The sequence below is a fragment of the Trematomus bernacchii genome, unplaced genomic scaffold, assembly GCF_902827165.1.
Source record: "Trematomus bernacchii unplaced genomic scaffold, fTreBer1.1, whole genome shotgun sequence".
NCBI classification, from domain to species: Eukaryota; Metazoa; Chordata; class Actinopteri; order Perciformes; family Nototheniidae; genus Trematomus; species Trematomus bernacchii.
In genome coordinates, this window is record NW_022987727.1 from 5,213,909 (window position 1) to 5,233,213 (window position 19,305).

General features: G+C 40.1%; 1 protein-coding gene across 1 annotated transcript; it reads right to left on the reverse strand.

Annotated features, from left to right (window-relative positions):
- Positions 1 to 1,073: 1,073 nt before the first annotated feature.
- Positions 1,074 to 16,014, reverse strand: exosc10 (exosome component 10). The gene is made up of 25 exons (XM_034145379.1): positions 15,842 to 16,014; positions 15,031 to 15,167; positions 10,676 to 10,799; positions 10,483 to 10,587; positions 10,156 to 10,315; positions 9,953 to 10,061; positions 9,790 to 9,865; positions 9,591 to 9,701; positions 9,232 to 9,375; positions 8,079 to 8,269; positions 6,073 to 6,229; positions 5,755 to 5,903; positions 5,527 to 5,577; positions 5,325 to 5,436; positions 5,163 to 5,210; positions 4,978 to 5,053; positions 4,776 to 4,885; positions 4,596 to 4,688; positions 4,437 to 4,505; positions 4,233 to 4,338; positions 4,076 to 4,149; positions 1,941 to 2,118; positions 1,754 to 1,818; positions 1,594 to 1,667; positions 1,074 to 1,502 (listed from the first exon to the last, which is right to left on the reverse strand). Exons 1-25 carry the CDS (start codon positions 15,962 to 15,964, stop codon positions 1,472 to 1,474), a joined length of 2,673 nt encoding a protein of 890 aa, XP_034001270.1. The 5' UTR covers positions 15,965 to 16,014; the 3' UTR covers positions 1,074 to 1,471.
- Positions 16,015 to 19,305: the final 3,291 nt, after the last annotated feature.

The following is a 19,305-nucleotide window of genomic DNA, read 5'->3' on the forward strand; positions in this document are numbered from 1 at the left end:
AGCCCATGCTGTAGCTTCACGTATAGCTAAACCAGTGCTGGTGTACCAATGAAAAACCAAGAAAAGGCAAACATTCGTTTCTTGTATTATATTATAAAGGCGTTTATCAAAGTAATTAATATTTTAGACACATACAAAAAAAACACAACACTGTAGATTAAAGCCTACCCTCCTCTTTGTAACATATTATATACAAATATGAATTCAAAAAACTCAAGGACATTTTCAAGAACTAACTAGGTGATTCAGTAGGCTACTTCTTTAAAGTCCCCACTCAAACCCGTGTTGAAAGATAGTAATTTAAAACGGAAGGAAAAGTACAGCTCTGGGTAGAACATAAGCTTCATCGTGTGTCGCCTATAATATAATGAATGGTTCAAAATACTCCAGAGTAAAGAGCCAGTGCCTGTTCATTTGTAGGATCACAAGTAAATAATGTAGCCAGAGGCTAGTTTTATTTTGGAATTAAACAGCCTTCTGTTATACATTCAGTTGTTTAAAGTGATAGGGCTTTTTAGAGGTCAGTGCCATGTTGACCTCAGCCATGAAACTACTTTTTGTTCTTGTGTTTTGATGTGGGTGCATATTTTTAATATGTGGTTATGTATTGTTTTATGTAGCCTTTCTTCGAAATAAGTACATATTTGTAATTTGATTACCTAAGTGTTTCCAATGTGAGCGTTTTTCTTTGTTTAATTTATTACAGAAGGGAGGCACCGATACATATGATACATTATAGACAACGTTATGTCCAAACAGATAAAGTAAACACAAAATGAATACAAGAAGTCAAACCTGTCAGGGAGAGTCAATTCAAGGCAAGGTCCCTAAATGGCCTTGAATTGAATCCCTTGGTGAGTAGATGGCGCCGTGGATGGCTGCCGGGTCGCTAGTTCATCTCCAACTTTGCATTTAATTGCATTGTTGAGGAACCTTCGACCAAAGTTTTTAATTCATTACATAACTACACCGTAGTTGTGTATATGATATGACAATAAACCTTTTGAATCTGAATGGCAACAGTTCAAAGTAACAGTGAGGAAACATGATTTCAATTCACAGGGTTAAACTGGTAAGCGATGAATAGCAGAATGTGCTCACCCTGCAGGGGTTTTATTTGTAATATTGACTGGCCGGTTCACATAATCCATTAGAAAATATCAGTGGTTATAGTTTTGAAGAAAGGTCTCATTGTTATACTGCATCACACTGCTCAACCAGATGTAAGTTTATTAGGTTTAATTCATAGTCATTATCGAAAAAGGCAAAGAATTGTTCCTCTAAAATTGTCTTTAATAAAGAGGTCTGTGCTTCCACATATTTACAGGGCAAACTGTTTTACAAATGGAAGAAACTTGAGTAGGAAAATCGTTGATTGTTATTTACTGGAAGAATGAAAATAAAGGGAACATTGTTTCTGCAAGACAAGAAAAAGTTTTAAAATAAGAGAGAATATGGCATCAAGGAGAGTTTATCTTTTGGGCCAGTTGTGGTTGAATCCTCTGGAGAGAAGAAGAAAAAGACAGAATGGTTAACATACTTTGATGAATGTATTAGTGAAGGCAATGAATCTACTGCACTGTAAATGTTTACCTGTCAGATTTCCCAGCCATGTACGACATACTTTTTCCACCTCCAGAATTAGATTTTTGTCCCTTGGGTTTTTTCTGTTGGGATTAAAACATTTAAATTAGTCATGCACACATAAAAAAAAAAATATTGTCAATAAAGAAATTAATCAACAAACAAATACCTTTTTCCTAAAATCATTGGATTGCCGGTTTGGATCGAACTGAGTGTTGTCCGTTGGTTTGTTACCTGTAAAAATAAAGTAGGTGCCATGAGTTTAATTCATTTTTATTATTATTATTTAATATACAAAGACCAACTGAAGAGAAAAAAGTAGTGATGTGATGACAATAAATAAAATATATACATACCAGCAAAGACTTTGAGGTCTGACTTTCTGTAGTCGAATGGCTTGAAGGGTTCTGCTGGAGGTGGTTCAGTCTTCTCGGGCTTCTCTGCAGATTTCAATAGCTTCTTACTCGGTTTGGGAGTCGACTCACCAACGTCACTGGCGACCCTCTCTCTTTTCGTTCCGGGTTTTACAGATTCCTAATGAAATTGGTCAGCAACATTATTTTCTGTACAATACATACTCTAGTGATTGTATTCTTAGATTGATGTGCTGTGTTTCAATAACAAAACACATCCAGTGATGGGACAAGAAGTATGGGGGGAGGCAGTTCTGAGGTACAACTAATCAAACAGCTCTCGTTTTGATTATTTTTGATTTCTTAATTTTCTGGGATTGCTCTATTTATGGTGCACCATTACATTGAATTTAATAACATACACCAAAGTAATCTTAAGGAATTAAAGGAAATTATAGAGAATAATAATAATGGATACTACCTTCAAACATTATGATTATCTTTACTGCATACTTGACAAATATATTTCTTTGTACCAAACAACAGTTTAATACTGTATTGGCCTCTGATCGAAAGAATTGCAGTTAATCAAGTCCACATTTTTTTACTCTTTAGTGAGGAAACATTCTCAAATAGAGAACCTAGCTTTTGCTGCCATCTAAAGGTTTGAATGCTCACTTGGCTTGACGCTCTGCATCATTAAATTGTTGCGTCTCTGTTAATTGACACTGTGTTATTCAACAACCTGTGGGTGAGTGCCACGTGAAGTTAAAATCCCTACAATGTATTAACTTGCTCAATAAATGGTTTGGTTTAAGACATGTGAAAAAGACTACAACATCATTACACAATTGATATAATGATACAGTAATTTAAAACACTTTTCTTTTATGCAAGTTGGAGCATAGTGGAGCGTGTGTCAAGTCTGTTCCTAGTTAAATTAAAGTGTTCTACAGTGGTAGTTATCCAGCTAGAAGGTCAGTTCAGGGCATGCTTCATATTACATTACTACAATCACAGCACAAGTTGTGAATGACTGAGGGTTTAAAATTAGATTTAGTGGCCAAACAATTTCTTTTTAAACATTAGTGCAGCATACTGCAGGCAACAGTATGGACTTAGTAAGGGCAGTTGCAGTACATACTTAAAGTAAAAAGAAGAGTATGTGATTTAGAACACAGCCATAATATAAGTGCACAAGAAGCTTTGGAAATCTTTCTTTCAAACTGAAATAAGACACAAAAAAACTTCACTGCCAAAGTGGCAGCTGAAACATACAATGATCCGATCAGAGCCAATTGTTGCCTGCAGTTGGCAGGTTGACGAGCGTTATTTTACAAGTGCTGCTGCCAACTATAATAAATGCCACCAGACGGCGCGAACATGCTTGTTTGATGCCGCCTTCTCAACTTAAAACAAACTTTCACTTGAGCCTTCATCACACAATGGATTGCTGTGGAGCACGTCATTACTGAGCACAATACAACTCTACTCAAGGTATCCAACTCAAAGCCCACGCATGGTCAGAGGCGAGAGTCAAACAGAGGGGACCATTCTTTCTGCTGCACAGTGGACTGACAAAGTCTCAAGATTTTTGTCAAACTGAGCATTTAAAACTGAGAGGAAACACCATATGGTGGCAAGAGCGCATAGAAGTAACTTAGTAGGAGGGCGCCAAGCAATACCCTCGACAGACGGAGCTAAAAGGAAGTGTGGCTTTTAAGCAGAAAGTAGATATTGTTGTTCCCCAGGAGGGAAGAAAGGTGTTTGATGAGCGGAGGACAAGTCTTTAATGCTGCAATCCCACTATGTATTTTTTCCCCAGGCACATCATGTGGCAAATATATATTAAAAGGCCACTGAAATGCCAGTTCTGCAGACTGGCAGCAGTGGTTCAATCGCTTGTGAGTCACTGTATTTATGCAGGAATACCAGCAAATGGGGGGCATTGAAGAGGGTTAAACTGTCTATTACAGCACTATCTTCAATATGCTGAGCCAGGCTCTTGGGTGAATATAACACTTGTGATTGTCACGGATATGTATCTTCCCAACAGGGACATCAAAAGTGAAGTTGACTGTGTAGCCAATCTTAAGTGGCTGAGGGGAAAGGTAAGCACAAAAAAGCACATGACTTACCGCTGCCTGCTCGCGAACAGTGGGAACGTTCTGGAGAGACTCCTGGTAGGTCTGCTTAGCCTTCTTTCTTTCATCTGTGGATATGTTGCATGCAAATACAATGAGGGGCGTTTCATTGAAAAAGGTGTACATTTGGAGCATATTCGACCTCCATTACCTGCCACTTTCTTTGTGAGTTCCTTTTTTTCTTCCTTTGCTTTCTTTTTGGCATCCAACTCCTTCTGTTGCTGCTCAATACTCTGCAGCTTCCATCTTTTACTTATCTGTAAATGTGAGATGGTACAGCTATGAATATTCAAATATTTAGCTAAGAGGAAAAGACAAATAGGTCTAGAGGTTGATGGATGGAGTTTTTACATACCTCAAATATTTTGGAAGATGGGTCAAACTTGGCATTCTTGCTGATGTGCACATTGTTGGAGGGCAAGTACTAAAATCACAAAGAAGATAGTTGAATGCCGTGTGTCTGTTTAAATAAAAACGCAACATTACTGAGGGGTTATCGCTGGTCATCTCTTACCATTCTGAAAGGGTTTTCAAAAGACTCAATGATGCGTCTGGCTTTCATTTGACCCACAGGAAGGGATTCTGGGTCATTCTGTGTTTCCGGCTCCTTTAAAAAAGACGCAGAGTTTTCACATAAGGTATCACATTTGCGTGAGAATCGACCAGCTGAAGTAAGGTAACTAAAAGTCTTTACCTCAAACTGTGTGATTTTAGCTTTTGCTACAAGGCCACTTGTGTTTTCTTCATCAACATCCATTTTGGCCTCATCCTCTGCGAAGAGCATCCCTTGTTTGATGGGCATTTCTGAAAATAAATACACAAGTTACAGGCCTGATAGGCTTAAATAATAAATTACTGGAATAATGCAATTAAATATGTGCAATTATGAGGCTTACCATCAGTCGAACAGTTGTGGAAATCGCTCTCAGAGACCCTGGATGTATCATGAGGACCAAACAACGTGACGTCAGCCTGGAAAAGTATACAAAATTGAGTTAATTTTGTCCCATTTGTTGTTTTTAACAAATACTGAATGCAAAACACATATACTCCATCTGGTTTTTAACATTTCTTAACTAACCTTTTTTATGGGTGTGAGTCCTTTCTTCTTTTGAGCTGCAATCTCAGCCTGTGTAACGTGTGGAAAAGATTGCAAAGGATTTAGTTACCTTGGCTTTTAGATGCAAACATTGATATTGCACAAAAAAAAACATCCCTACGGCTGCGCGCCATGTTTTCTTACCTTGAGGAGAGGCATTTCTCTGGCTTGCTGCACTAACAAATTCAGCTCATTGACCTGCTGCCTCACCAGCGGGGGTACAGGGTTACAGCAGGCAATGATGCCCTGTGGCTCTCTGAAAAGAAAAAGAAAAAAATACTGTGCTACAGGGAGAGAACCAATGCTGAAGATGAATCAAACTAAGTGGGAAATCTAATGGACTTACTTTGGCAGCTCCTCAGATATCTTGTTCATCATGTGAGTGGGCAGAACGAATCTAAAACACACAAATAAACACATTTCAAAAACATGTCAAGACAGACTGTGAATGATTCTAAAAGCAGAGAGATCGTCACAAAAATGTTGGTTATAAAATCATGCTTGGAGAGAACTATAAATAGGGAAACAGCTAGAGGATTTCTGGAACATCGAGTCCATCTTCCAAACAGCATACCCGGTGCTTTCATCTTCCTGCCTGGCCAGCTTGTCCCTCCAGGCAAACAGCAGTCTGAAGGCAGTGAGCTGCTGGGTGTTAAAGGACCTTTTCTGCTTCCTCTGCAGCTCCAAATATGACTCCTCTGTGAATATAGGCTTCACATATTTCTGTATGGAAGAAGAGCACATGATGAATGTTGAAGAATGTTAGAAAAGGCCAGAGACTATGGTGTGAACATTAAAAAAGCAATTAAGAAATGGAACAGTGGAATAGGAGTATAGAAAGTGTAGGTGTTGATTTAATCCTGATGGTGTATGAAGTGAGATTTGTTCTCACCTTCAGAGAGATGTCTTTGCTCTTGTTCCAGACACTCTGCAGCAGGCCGGGCTGCCCGTGGTTAAAGTCCAACAGCTGTTCCCGCACACAGTCGTAGATGTAAGGCAGGAAGTGTGTGTCTGACCGAGCATACTGCACCATCTCCTCTGGCAAGGGGCTACAGGAGTGAGATACACATGATTTAAAAGTTGAAAATAATCACATCTTAAAATATACATTTACTATTTACATGTATATAGAATCCTGCAATTACTTGTTCATGTTAAACCTTCTCTGCAATATTTAGCTTATAGTATTTATTTTTTGACATGTATATACAGGGTTCCTGCAGGTTTCACCAACTCAAATGTAAGACATTTTAAGACCTTTTTGAATAGAATGTAAGGCCTATTTCACGGCAAGAAAGTAGGAAGGAAAATTGCTATGAAAGAAGAAATACATCCCATAATTACTTACAAAGTAAATGTATTCATGTTCAACATAAGAACGATGACTGAACATAACAGCATAACAGTCCAGAACTGTGTTAGACAAAAAGTGTGTAGTGCGTGCATCTCTCTGTGTGTGTGTGTGTGTGTGTGTGTGTGTGTGTGTGTGTGTGTGTGTGTGTGTGTGTGTGTGTGTGAGTGAGTGACAAGAGCTATATTCAGAGCTCTGCTGCCTTCATGCTGTTGTATGATTGGTGTTTAACTACGGTATTTAGCGTCCACAGCACCTCCGCTTTTAGGCTTGACGTAGACCCAAACGTCACCCGGAGGTCCCCCGATGTTGTTGCGGGAGCTGCTGCACCAGCTAACGCTGCATTAGTAAAAACAAACGCTAATTTTGTTTGCAAAAGGTGCAGCGGGCTTCAAACACGTTCCCCTCCACTGGTTTCAACCAAGTACTAAATTAGATGTTTTCCAACCAAATACGGTTGAACTTATACTTCCCCATATTTATTTGTAAGTAGATTCGAAGATACTAGAGTTTAGCTGAAGCTTGGTTGCTAGGTTACTAGCTGGGTGTTCTCCGATAAGGGGCCGGGGGAAACAAAGTTAGTGATTACTGGTTCCATGTTGATTTATTTCAATACAAATTGTTGGGGGGAACTGAAAGGCTATTACCGTGCTGGTTACTTTGCAGCCCGGACATTTCCCCCAAAACCCATTTAGACGCGATCGCAACACAGAAGTACCTTTCAAATCCGATCATTTTTAAGACCTTCTAAATCATATTTAAGACCTTTCTTATTTTTTCGATCATATTTAAGACTTTTTAAGGCCTTAAATTCTGATTATCAAATGTAAGACTTTTTAAGACCCCGTGGGAACCCTGTATATAGTTTATTTCATCTGCATTACTTGCACATCTTGCAAGATAATCTGTACTATTCTATAGCACTCCGTTTGTCCGGCAGTGGCTCAGTCAGTAGGGGCTTGGACTGTGAGCCGTAGGGTCGCCGGTTCAAGTCCCCGAACAGACCTAAATATGGAGTGTGGACTGCTACTTGGAGAGGTCCCAGTTCACCTCCCGCCCTGCCGTGGTGCCCTTGAGCAAGGCACTGGACAACCCCCCCCCCCCCACTGCTCCCCGGGCGCTGTACAATAGCTGCCCACTGCTCCTAGTACTAGACTCCTGGTACTGGGATGGGTTAAATGCAGAGAACAAATTTCACTGTGTGTGCTGTGTGCTCTGCATTTGTGTCCATTAAAGAGGGTTTCATCCCTCCGATTCTAATCTATTTCTTCTTGAACTATTTAACTGTTTTTTTTTTATTTGTTTAATTGTTTTATGTCATATATATTCATGTTACATTGTTGGAGGAACATGGGACTAAAGATTTTCATTGCCATATCTATACTGTAGCTACTGTGCATATGACAATGAAGCCTTTGAATCTCTAAGAGTAATATTACAATCAATATGAGATCAATGCTGATGCTGATAAGAGATAGCTATCAATCAGTTAAACCCTAAACATTAACTATAAAACGAAGCATAGAGTGGCCGTGTCATCTTCATACCGAATCCTCCAGTCAGCCAGCTGGTAGCGTTTGTCTGACTCCACGGTGCAGTAGTGTTTGAGCAGGTGGTCGAGGGAATGTCTGGCCAAGTTCAGAGCTCGGCTGGCCTGATGCGTGTCAAAAAGGTTGACGACATACAAGCCTAAGTCCCTCTGGAGCCACTCCATGTCAGAGTCAGCGCCGTGAAATATCTGAGAAAAGGAGAGAAACCACACTCAATTAAAACCTTTAAAAAATATATTTTTTCAGACAAAGAAATCACTGCTTCGATACAGAATATAATACTAGGGACACACTATGCGACATTTTTTAATTGGGATTTTTTTCACAGATCTCTCAGCAGTTCAAGCCCACGCAACACACTTTTTCACAGGTATCCTACAGTGTGTGATTCACGTTGGCTCCCACACACTACAGGACACCCACCAACTTCATCAAACTTGTTAGAAAACTTTGAGGCTCTGAGACAACTGAAAGAAGTTCAGACTCGGAAGTTTTTAAGAGTAAAGCTTCAGAAACGTACTATACTGGTGGAGATTTTCTTCTACAGGTGACTATCTAATAAAACTTTCATAAGGGTAGTCTGAGCCTCCTTCAAAATCATCTGCTTGAAATAAATGTATCCTCTTGGGGATATTTTGATTTGGGAAAGGGATGACAGAACGGCAGGCAGAACAAGACATTCAGACAGGTTCTCTCTAAATATCTTCAGTTTAATCATATACTTGGAAATAAGAGAAACATCTGTTATAATTGTCCACTGCATAGTAAAACTCATTAGCACAAAACTTAAATGTGTCACAGTAGATCTCATTGAGCTTGACAATTGTAACTTTAGCAAATGTGTTGGTTTTCAGCTTCAAACTAGTGGTTTAGTTAATGTGATATGAATAAAATGTGCAGTGTGGTAGCTCTGTGCAGTTGTGAAAATATGTCTAGAAGTCCTCAGATTCAAAATGTAAAACTGTTAAATAAATTGTTTATGTATGTAACAGAGAGAATGTTTGCCAAAGACAGACCTGACCAAGGCTGAAGACACAAATTAAATTAAAAAACAGCCACAGAAGGTGCAGTTGCCTATTAAGAAAACAATTATCTGTTTGTCTTAACAGGATACAGGAAAAAAAATTAACTTGTAGATCAGCGCCATTACCTTGACAATAGCAGGGTCAGTGAATGCCTCGTTGAGAATGTACAACTCTCCCCGGAGCTCAATGGTGTCGATGATGAAGTCCTCGTCTCTGGTGGAGATCTGCATCAGGCAGGTGAGGCCGAGGAAGCTCCTGTAGGAGTGGTGCTGCGACAGAGAAAAAAGCGTGTTAACAAAAACATTAAAACACAAGAACTTACTAGCGTTGCAATCAGGATTGACAACAAATTGACCGTTGAAAAGTCTGCATTATAAGCCTTGGAAAAGCATTACCTGTTGTATTGGATCAGATGACATAACATAGGTATTAATGATATTGTGCCGACTCCCTCCACACCCATGAACTTCTTCTTATCCCTTACCTCAAGATCCACTGCAAATTCAGACAATTTGCAAAGCTTCTCATTCAGAGCCACCAGATCCTCCAATGTTTCAATGAAGGAGCATTTGGTCTCATCCAGGGGTTTGTACATCTAAAAAAACAGCAACACACAAATTACATATTTAGTAGAAGCTTAACCAGCAGTGAGAGGATTATATCTAAGGATCAGTAATGCTTACCAGCGGTTGTGGCTTAGAAAGAAGGCTTTCTGTTAATGTGAAATGATCCAGTTCATATTGGTATGGGTGGGAAAACCTACATGGGTCAGAATCAAAAGTTAACATGGACAAGAGGAAACAGGAAAAGACAAAATGTTACTTTTACACAGGAGACCAGTCTTACATGTCTTCAACATGTTCCTGAATTCTCTGCTGGTGAATGAAGTCAGCCAGGGCAGCCGGGACATCAAGGTCCTCAGGTCTCTCTTTACGGATTTGTTTGTTGGTGAAATCTACGATTGGGGAGTAAGAGAGCACGTGTTATAAATGTTAATGAGTTTATGAAAACACAAGATGGGAATAATATGAGCGTGAAAAGTTTCTTACAGGAGGGAAGAGGCTTTACTGCATTAGGCTTGATGAAGATCTTGGGAACAAATGGTGTGTTGCTGTTGTCGACTTTTCCCCTGAATTTCAGCTGAGGCCTCGCAATATTCTTGGCATGGAGCAGACGGAACGTCTCAGAACGACTGCCGGAGCCTGAACCCTGATCAATAAAAGGCATTGTTTACAAAATGGGTGGGGGTGGGAGTGTTAAAAAAAACTTTCTTTAAATGCTTGAATGCTAGGGCTGGCACAAAGCGTTTAGGCTTGAAGGCAACCCAAACAAACTGGCATCTGCAAGCATAAGAGCCGAGAAGTTAATTTGCCAACCTTGCGATTCCAGCTGGAAACAACAATCTTGGGAGCCTGAAAGCCTGCGGGCAGGACAGGCTGCTGGCTCCTGTTCACCCCATCAGCTTCATCAAGAAGAATCCCCTGGAACGCAGATACAAGAGCTCAGTTAGTTGCAAATACTTTTCCATGAAAAAATGTGTACAACATCAAAACTGAAGGAGGATCATACCACTCTTTCGAGGATAACGTCGTTCGAGTCCACGACCAAGTCGAACCTCTCCTCCAGCCCTGTCAGCTTGTTCCTGTCCCTCATGTGAGATCTGCAGCCATGGTGCTGCATTATCTGACTCATGCTGACATGGGGACATAGTGAAACATTTCTTATTAAGAAACAGCGAGTAGCAATCAAATCCTTTGTGTGTCTTAAGGTTGGTACATCATTTTGGCATCCATACGTTGTTTGACAGTGGTTTTACGCCACTCGGCTGTCTTTGTATACCTTTAAAGACCACATTTTATACATATTAGTAATGGCTGTAACAGAAAATCTCCCCACACCACCTCTCTTCTAAACAAGTCTTTAGTTTGTATTCTTTTTTTCTTGACCAGCTACAGGTGAATCGGCCACCAACTGGATTTGAGTGTGGAACAAATAACGGGAATTTGTAATAAGGACCTTTAAGGACACACAGATCCAGAAAGTATACAATAGCCTTAAAGGTCTCCTATTATACTGTTTTTCATAGGGCTGCTCAATTAATCGTATTTTAATCGCAATTACGATTTTGGCTTGCAACGATTATGAAAACAACAAAATAAAAATAAAACGATTATTCTTTTATTTATTTAAAAAAAAAAAAAAAATGTAATTCTTTTTTTTATTGGTTTTTCAGTTGAATTATACTTAAAGTTCAGGGTAATCAACTGTTAAAAACATACTGTTCACATTTTTTTCAATAAATGGATGTTTTCAAAGTAAATGGATAATCGTTTTTAATAATCATGATATCAATTATTGACCCAAATAATCGAGATTATGATTTTTGCCATAAACGAGCAGCCCTAGTTTTTCATCAATATATTATAGGTCTCAGATATACACAAAACATGTCTCTGAAGTGTTTGGCTCCAAATACCAAACAGATAACCCATTGTAGCATCCCATAAACCCCTCTGTTTCAGGCCTTTTTCAAAAGTGCTGATTTTGTCTTTTACTTTAGATGAAAATAAGGAGCCACCCCCAACGCCCCTCTGCGAGATATTTTGTTAAAAAGACCACAATGGTGCTCTAGGAGTAGATTAAGGCTCCGTCCACACAGAGACGAAACGGGTTATATCCGCTACAGTTCTCTATCGTATAGACCAGGGGTTTTCAAAGTGTGGGAAGGTGAGCCTCCCCTCAGAGAACATAAGAACAGCCGCGCCCCCCCTCCCAATTATTATTGCTATTATTATTATTGTTGCTATAATGCAGGGGTATTATTATCCAGTGGAATGCCCTTACCTACTGGCCTAGTTAAATCAAAGTGGTTACTTTTTTTTGGCTGGGCAGTGTAGTTTTACACACCGTCTTATTTGACTTTCTCAGGACTTAAAACTGTTTTTTGGGGGCAGACCCCCACAAAGAAAAATATATATTTACACACGTAAGGTCATCATCTTATCAGTTTGTTATGCTCATCGAGTCATCCGTGAGCAGAGCATCAAGTTGGCATGCAACAGCTGAATGCGGTGATTACCATCTTATTCAGCAAAACGCCTCACAAACTTATTAAGATCTAAAGCTTTAGTGCATTTTGATTCAATGCCGAGTTCAGCCAAACTTGACAGTCTCTTCTCTGTCATTGTAGACCGCAAATACCTAATTCTTTCCGTGTACTTGGGGTCCGAATGCGCCGTCCCGTTCAAATGAAATCGGCGTCAATCACATTTCCTCGCTCGCACCAGGGCCGGGGGAGGGGTTACTAGGCTCGCGTCTTGTGCTGCATTCACTTGCACTCGGACATTAGGGATTTTCTCTCATAAATGTCCGATGAGCCACAACTTTTATTTAAAAAACAAAGCTGCCAACTGGGGTGGCAAGGCTATTTTTAGGGTGGCAGTTGCCACCCCAGTAGATCCGCCCCTGCTTGACCGGTACTTGCTTTTGATCAAGTCAATGCGGAAAACCCGCACTCACACAGGTAGGCAGAGGTGAAGGGAATGAGCACTTTTACAGCCTTTTTGGCGAGGTGGGGGAACTTGGTCTCCACAGACAGCCAAAAGTGTGCAAGTGACGTTTTTGCCAGACGCTGTCTCCTCTTTCACTTTAGGTAACTTCACTAAAAATCGATCCATGTTCCCGCTCGCATAAAGTTAGCTGAAGTTAACTAGCTAGATTTCACTGTTTCTCGTTCTTTTTTTCTCGCGCTGCGCCTCCCCTGAAGCTCCCCAGGGGAGGCGCGCCTCACACTTTGAAAACCGCTGGTATAGATGGTTCGTCCACACGAGGCCGACAGGGAAACCCGGAAACGGAGCTCTCAAACGATAACGCATCCTATACCTATATTACGGACCCGGACCTATAATCAATACATTAATAGGGAAATTCAATTTTGACGGGGCGATTCTATTTTAACCGCTGCCGACAGGGGGCGAAAGAGACGAGTGAGCGATAAAGGGAGAGAAACACAGAAGAAGAGACGAGAGAGCGGCAGATAGAAGAGGAGAGGAAAGTGAGTGAAGAGAAGAGTTAGCGATACAGGGAGAGAAGCGGAGAGGAGAGTGAACAGGCGTGTTAGCGGCAGACAGGGAGAGACAAATAATTACACATGGCGCTCTCCAAGAGGAGGAAAGTGGACAGTGAGAACAGAGCTTTTGACCCCGAGTGGACGGACTCATTCATGTTCATCCTGCCCACTGGGAGCACAGAACCAGTGTGTCTCATTTGTTCAGAGACCGTGGAGCTCATTAAAAGTGCCAAAACGCCACTATGAGACAAAACACAAAGTGTTTGACCAAACATTCCCTCTCAAGTCAGAACTGAGGTCACAAAAAATAAGCAGCCTCAGAGCCCAATATGATCAGTCCACCAGGATCAAAATTAAAACTAAATATCGTTCCAGGGCAGGCTAACCGAGGCTAACCAATGAGCATGAATTAAAAAAAAGTGAGTGATGGACTGCAATATAAGAGGGAAAGAAAGAAAAACTTCAAAACTGTTCAATTGTTATGATGTGTAAAGACTGATATTGTTCTATAATCGGCTGAAACTGTTAGGTCATGATGTGAAACGGTTAACAAAGAAAAAGGGAAACTCAAGCTGCTGCTACACTTTATTTTATTTATCTAAAATTAAGCACTTTTAAGATGCACATATTTTCAAAAGCTATTTTATTTATTTTCTCCTATTTTATTTTTAAATGCAGCCAGAGGGGAACATTACACATATCCACAGTATTTTACTGTATATCTGTATAGTTCAATGTTAATTGACAATAAATATTGTTGTTTATGAATTGTACTTTCTTTATTTGATTGGCAGTCAGTTGTTGATTACATGCAGACGTTGATAAAGCTACAGGCTACTTCAATATATATCACACTAATTCATAAAGCAACTTAGACATTTTGATGTTCCGGACCTTAGCATAGGGAGATTTTCTCTAACTGGACCTCGTTGAATTTTAGTTGAATACCCCTGCCCTATACGATAATTTCCTGATAACGATGACGCCATAGCCCCGCCTCTCCCCACCTCTGCTGCTCACCCCCACGTCATTGTTGTTGTTGTTGTTGTTGGCGAAACACATCAGCAGGGTTGCGAATCACAGGGTTGCTTTCGTGCTCCAGACGCTACTGACCATGATACAGATGTTAGTGCAAAATCTACAGCTCCTCTACCACAACCATCAGCAACAAGTGGACATGGAGAACTACATGAACTACATGTTGCTAAATCCACCGCGGAGAATAAACAGAAGGGCAACCATGCTCCGGGGGTCTTATTCGCTGCTTTTGGTGTATTTTGTGGCGGAAGTACAGCGCCACTTACAGGCCCGGCATATGTACTACAGCGTCTCCAGCGGGTCGAGCGGTCTCGTGTGGACGGAGACGTTTATTGAGCCAATTCCGTGTAGATGGAATACTTTTTTTATATCGAATTCGGTTCGTTTTCGTCTCCGTGTGGACGGGGTCTCAAGTGATAAGGTGTGTGGGGGGGGGGGGTTACCTTGGTTGGTTATTGGCTAATGGTTACACAACCCAAAAAAACGTTATGACATCATAAAGTGGCCAACATCTGATCAAATCATTTTCAGACAGGTTTTTATACGAACGGATCAGGAGAAAGAGAGCAAATCTTTTTTTCCTGAAACTTTCAGAATCTCTTTACACAGAGGGGACACATATTTCTGTATCAAAGACATGAAAAAGTGGATTTTGCATAATAGGGGACCTTTAAGGATCAGGCATACTTGTGTCCACAGCTCCTGACAAAGAGCACGCATATTCTTGAATGTGTCAGGTGAATGGGTGAAAGAGAGGGGGAGCAGGTGCCTGACTGAGCCAAAACTCAAAAGGAAGCAACGACATAATTGAACTCACCCCTGCAGGAGCTTATCTCCTTGTCTTTCACAGAACTCCTGGAAGCCCGGGAAGCTCCGATAGAAATCATATTCATCTCCAGTCTGAGGCAAACTGGCGGATGCCTTGGTGGCAGATAACACCGCACCCAATCCATACTGCAGAGAGAGAGGATCAGCTGTTAGTCCATACCAAAACATAGTATGATCAAAAACATAGGGAAAGGAAACAATGAAATGAACAATGTGTATGATCTTTTAATGCAAGATTAGGGTTTTCACAACAAGGTTATTTCTAAACAGTGAAACTTGGCATATTTGAACTTACATACATGCAGAGTTTAAACGGTAATTTTTTATTAAACTAGTGGAATGACTGAAAATATAGCAAAAACGTTATTCATAATGTAATGTGTTAGCTATCTACAACTATGCATGGTGACAGCTTTTCTAAATGTGGATATGTATTACCTTTTCCCAATTAAAGAGCTATCTTTAGTTAGCTAAGTTAAATCGCCCATAGCTCAAATTGGTCCCAAAATGAGCAATTAGCGAAACTATTTATCGACAGTTCCTTAAATAAATGAATATTAACATGAACACATTTGCCTAAAGAGGCATATTTTTTTTTGCTAACTATTGCAACTTCGACCATTACCTCACCAGTTAATTATAATATTAAAAGCTTGTGTCAACAGATACCTGTGCATCTTTTCTCACCAAGCCTAACTAATTTGACTACAGCTCGTAGGCACTAAAGCAGACCCACGTTGCCCACCTGACTGCTAGCCTGGACTCACAAACTGCGCGTGCAGCGTGCTTAGTTCACTCACTTTAACAAAAGCATCCGCGTCTTTAAAACCGGGACACAGGTCTTCCTTTTCCTCGTCGTTGTTTTCGGAATTTGGGTCTGCAAAGACACTGTTAGTGGAGTCTTTTCTCTTAGAAGAATCCATATTCCAGTTTCAGTGCTGTGTACATGTGTGCCGCAGGAAGCAGTCTCCTTCTCCACAATATGTTTTCTTCATAGCTGACACAAGGCAGGGCAGGGAGTCACAGCGCCACCTGTCGGAGTGGAGTAAACGTTCCGCGAGACGACGGACTATATTTTCAACAATTTGTTTGAGAATAAGAGAAATATTGCTGCTTGAACAAATGTGAAATGTTTGGATTCACTGAACCCATTGCTATTAATTGTTGTTGATATTTCAGCATTCTGCCACATTTTATGTTTTTCTATATTCTACGTTGTGTGGATTCTCTTCGGTTGTGATCCAAATCAGGATTGGTCATGAATCATTATTCCACTGCATTGCCATGCTCTGGTACATTGCTCTGTACCCGTGCAATGCAGTGACACTGCAGACACAGCATACCTCACCCATCCAACCTTTTTACCCCAGTGTTGCACCAGACTGCTGGTACCATGAGGGGGCAGTATTGATATATGCAATATGCAGCAACTAAACTACATATGCACTGTGTTGGTGGGCTATAGGAAGAAGTCATACACACCAATCATGTCTCAGCCAATATCTCTGTAAGAGCTATCTTAACCATATCCGAATATCTGCATTTTGCAGTTTGCAGTTTTCAGCAATAGAGGTGATGTTGTGGGTATACCGGGGGATATTAATCATACATTAATACCCTCCCTTAAGTGTCTGGTGTAAAAATAAGTTACAGTAGCCCAGTGTTGTGATTCAGCGGTCAATATCATGTCAAGAGCCATTGCCGAAGTATTGACACACCAGCTCATTATGGATGATCTGTGGTGCGTAGGGAGAAACCTCGCTTTTCTTCACTTCCCCTCCCTATTGATCTCTTCACAGGGTCCTCTCCCTCTTATTATCTTAAAAGCATCTCTGCAACACTGGCTCAATCAATATTTCACAGTAGCTCTCCATGTCATTCCCTTTTTTAGTGAAAGGCATCCGAAGTTCAGAAGATATATGCTTGAATAACACAGATAAATTATTCAATATATTCTTTGCAAAACCTACTGCACAAAGCCAACTACTTGAAATATCGTTTTAGATTATGTATTATTTTAGATAGATGTATGACTTTGGAATGTGTGTGATGATAATCCTTATTATTTGATAAAGCAATTAGTTTATTCACCAAAGTCTTTGCAAAGGTGTTCTGTGTCCACCGAATAGGACATTACTGCTGCCATTTACCCTCATTTAAATGCTTTTTCATAATATTATGCATTTTATAGCTTTGATGGTGCCTCAAGGTAGCACTCAAATTCTTCCTGCAGTAAAAGACGCTAAAACTGCTGATGCTGAAAATGACACTGTGCCACCCATAATTCAAAGAAATCCGAGAGAATCCTCAGTGAATTGTTTTTATTAACTCCCTCATTTAGAAAACACAAATGCACCAAACAATAATCATACATGCACAGCTTCAGCATATCAAGATCAGCTGATGACTTTTCAATGTGAAAATGTTACTGCCACGATCTCACGGAGATCACCTGGACATCAAAATACTGAGGAGTCACAACAGAAAGGCCAAGCGTTGTCACCCAGAGCTCTAATTGTATTTCTCCAACACTCTTTATCAAATTACAAATGTTTGGCTAACTCATTTATTTTCAATGAATTCAGCCTTTTCTGATCTTGATAGTAGCAAGAAAATTGTAAAGTTGTAATATTATAAAAATAAGTACAAGTAGATAACACTACTTGTATTATCTACTGTGCACTGGTTGACTACCTTGTAACAGGTAGTGTTTGTGTCATTGCACCAAAAGGCTGTGTGTGATAGCAGCTGCTTAGAAATGTCTCTCTCTCTGCTCATGTATATTTCAGATTGTGGGTTGGAAAGAAAATTACAATTAGAAGTAGGACACCACTGTTTGGTCTCGCAGTTGGGGGCGTTGCTTCAAATCACAACAAAATACATACAGTATGTACTGTTTACTGTATGAAGGCAAAACAGATCTCATCGCACCGGCTCTTAATTGTTATTCTAAAGCAACACTTGACCTTTGTGCAGAATCTTTGGAAGAAACAAAATAAAAGAAACAATTAGGAACAATATCAAACATTAAAAAAAAGAAAAAATCAAACCCCAAATCAAAACATCTCCACAGTACTGATACGTTACAAAAACAAAGAGGTTGGCAATGCTTCTATGTACCCAAGACACAAGTTCATACAATGCGTAAGGTTGTCTTTTTCAGTTCATATAATCAATAAATCAGCCAAAAATATGCATTTCCTGTGTAAACATTTGTTAGCCTAACAATGACATTCTGTAATGAAAGAATGTGTACAGATTAACCACACGTAAAGCCACAAAAACAGCATAACAGGATTCAAAGACCGCTTTCAGAAAGTCTTCAACACTCATCGTGGGGAGAAAGCATTTTGTCTACACATTGAAAACAGACTTGTACCTGACATGGCCTTCTGGATTATGAAGCTCGGTTCCATTTGTTCCTTTGCACTGGCTTTCATTGTAATTTGATTTTAATTACAATATATCATATTGCCCGTACTGACCTTGAATTACTCTATTTGAATGTCCACATGCTTCAGGTGCCCAAAGCGCTGAACCAGGGTTAAGTACAAGAAATTAGTTTAAATTATATTCCCCCAGCAGAGATTTCTTGCAAACACACCGTAGTGTAGGCTAATAACCACACACACACACACCCTTGAATCTTCCTGGTGTCATCTTGATGGGATTGTCCTGATTTAGTCCTCCCTAAATCCTGATACATTTGTCTTGTGTGGGTGTCATTAGTACCATTACTCCTATGCCCTTTCCCACAGGAGCCCCTCAGGCGTGCTCTAATTCATTAAGATGTTTTAATGTCTGCTAAATCATGGCGCATATCAGGCTTTCCATTCGTCAAGTCAGTCTGTTAAATGGACCCTTGTGTTGTGTGCTGACAGGTAACTGATATATCTGTTCCTGCCACTTTAGGGCTATTGAAATGTACTGTAGGGGTAAGCAGGTCTGAATACCTGAGCAGTGGGGGTTTTGCTGAAATACATAAAGGAAACAATGACAACACATACCACATAAAAAAAGCCAATACAACTGACAAGAAAGGACAGATTCACAAAGTATTAAAACACAGCTGACCATACATTTTGCCAAATAATGTCTAAGCTGGTGGCTAGATTTCAATTATCAGACTGGCACAATTGGCAGCACTTTAAATCCCTCCTCATCTTGACTGCGATGGCTGATTATGCACAATGACTGGCACGACTACTGTGTGTCGCCCAGATGGATGTAAACTAGGGCTCCAATTAATGATTATTTATTAATC

What these genes read in the sequence shown, in the direction of transcription:
- exosc10 (XM_034145379.1), bottom strand. Translation starts at nt 15,964, where the DNA reads ATGGATTCTTCTAAGAGAAAAGACTCCACTAACAGTGTCTTTGCAGAC. An exon ending in ACGCGGATGCTTTTGTTAAA is followed by an intron (nt 15,168 to 15,841) that starts GTGAGTGAACTA and finishes CTCTCTCTGCAG; the next exon opens with TATGGATTGGGTGCGGTGTT. An exon ending in AATTTGCAGTGGATCTTGAG is followed by an intron (nt 9,376 to 9,590) that starts GTAAGGGATAAG and finishes TCTCTGTCGCAG; the next exon opens with CACCACTCCTACAGGAGCTT.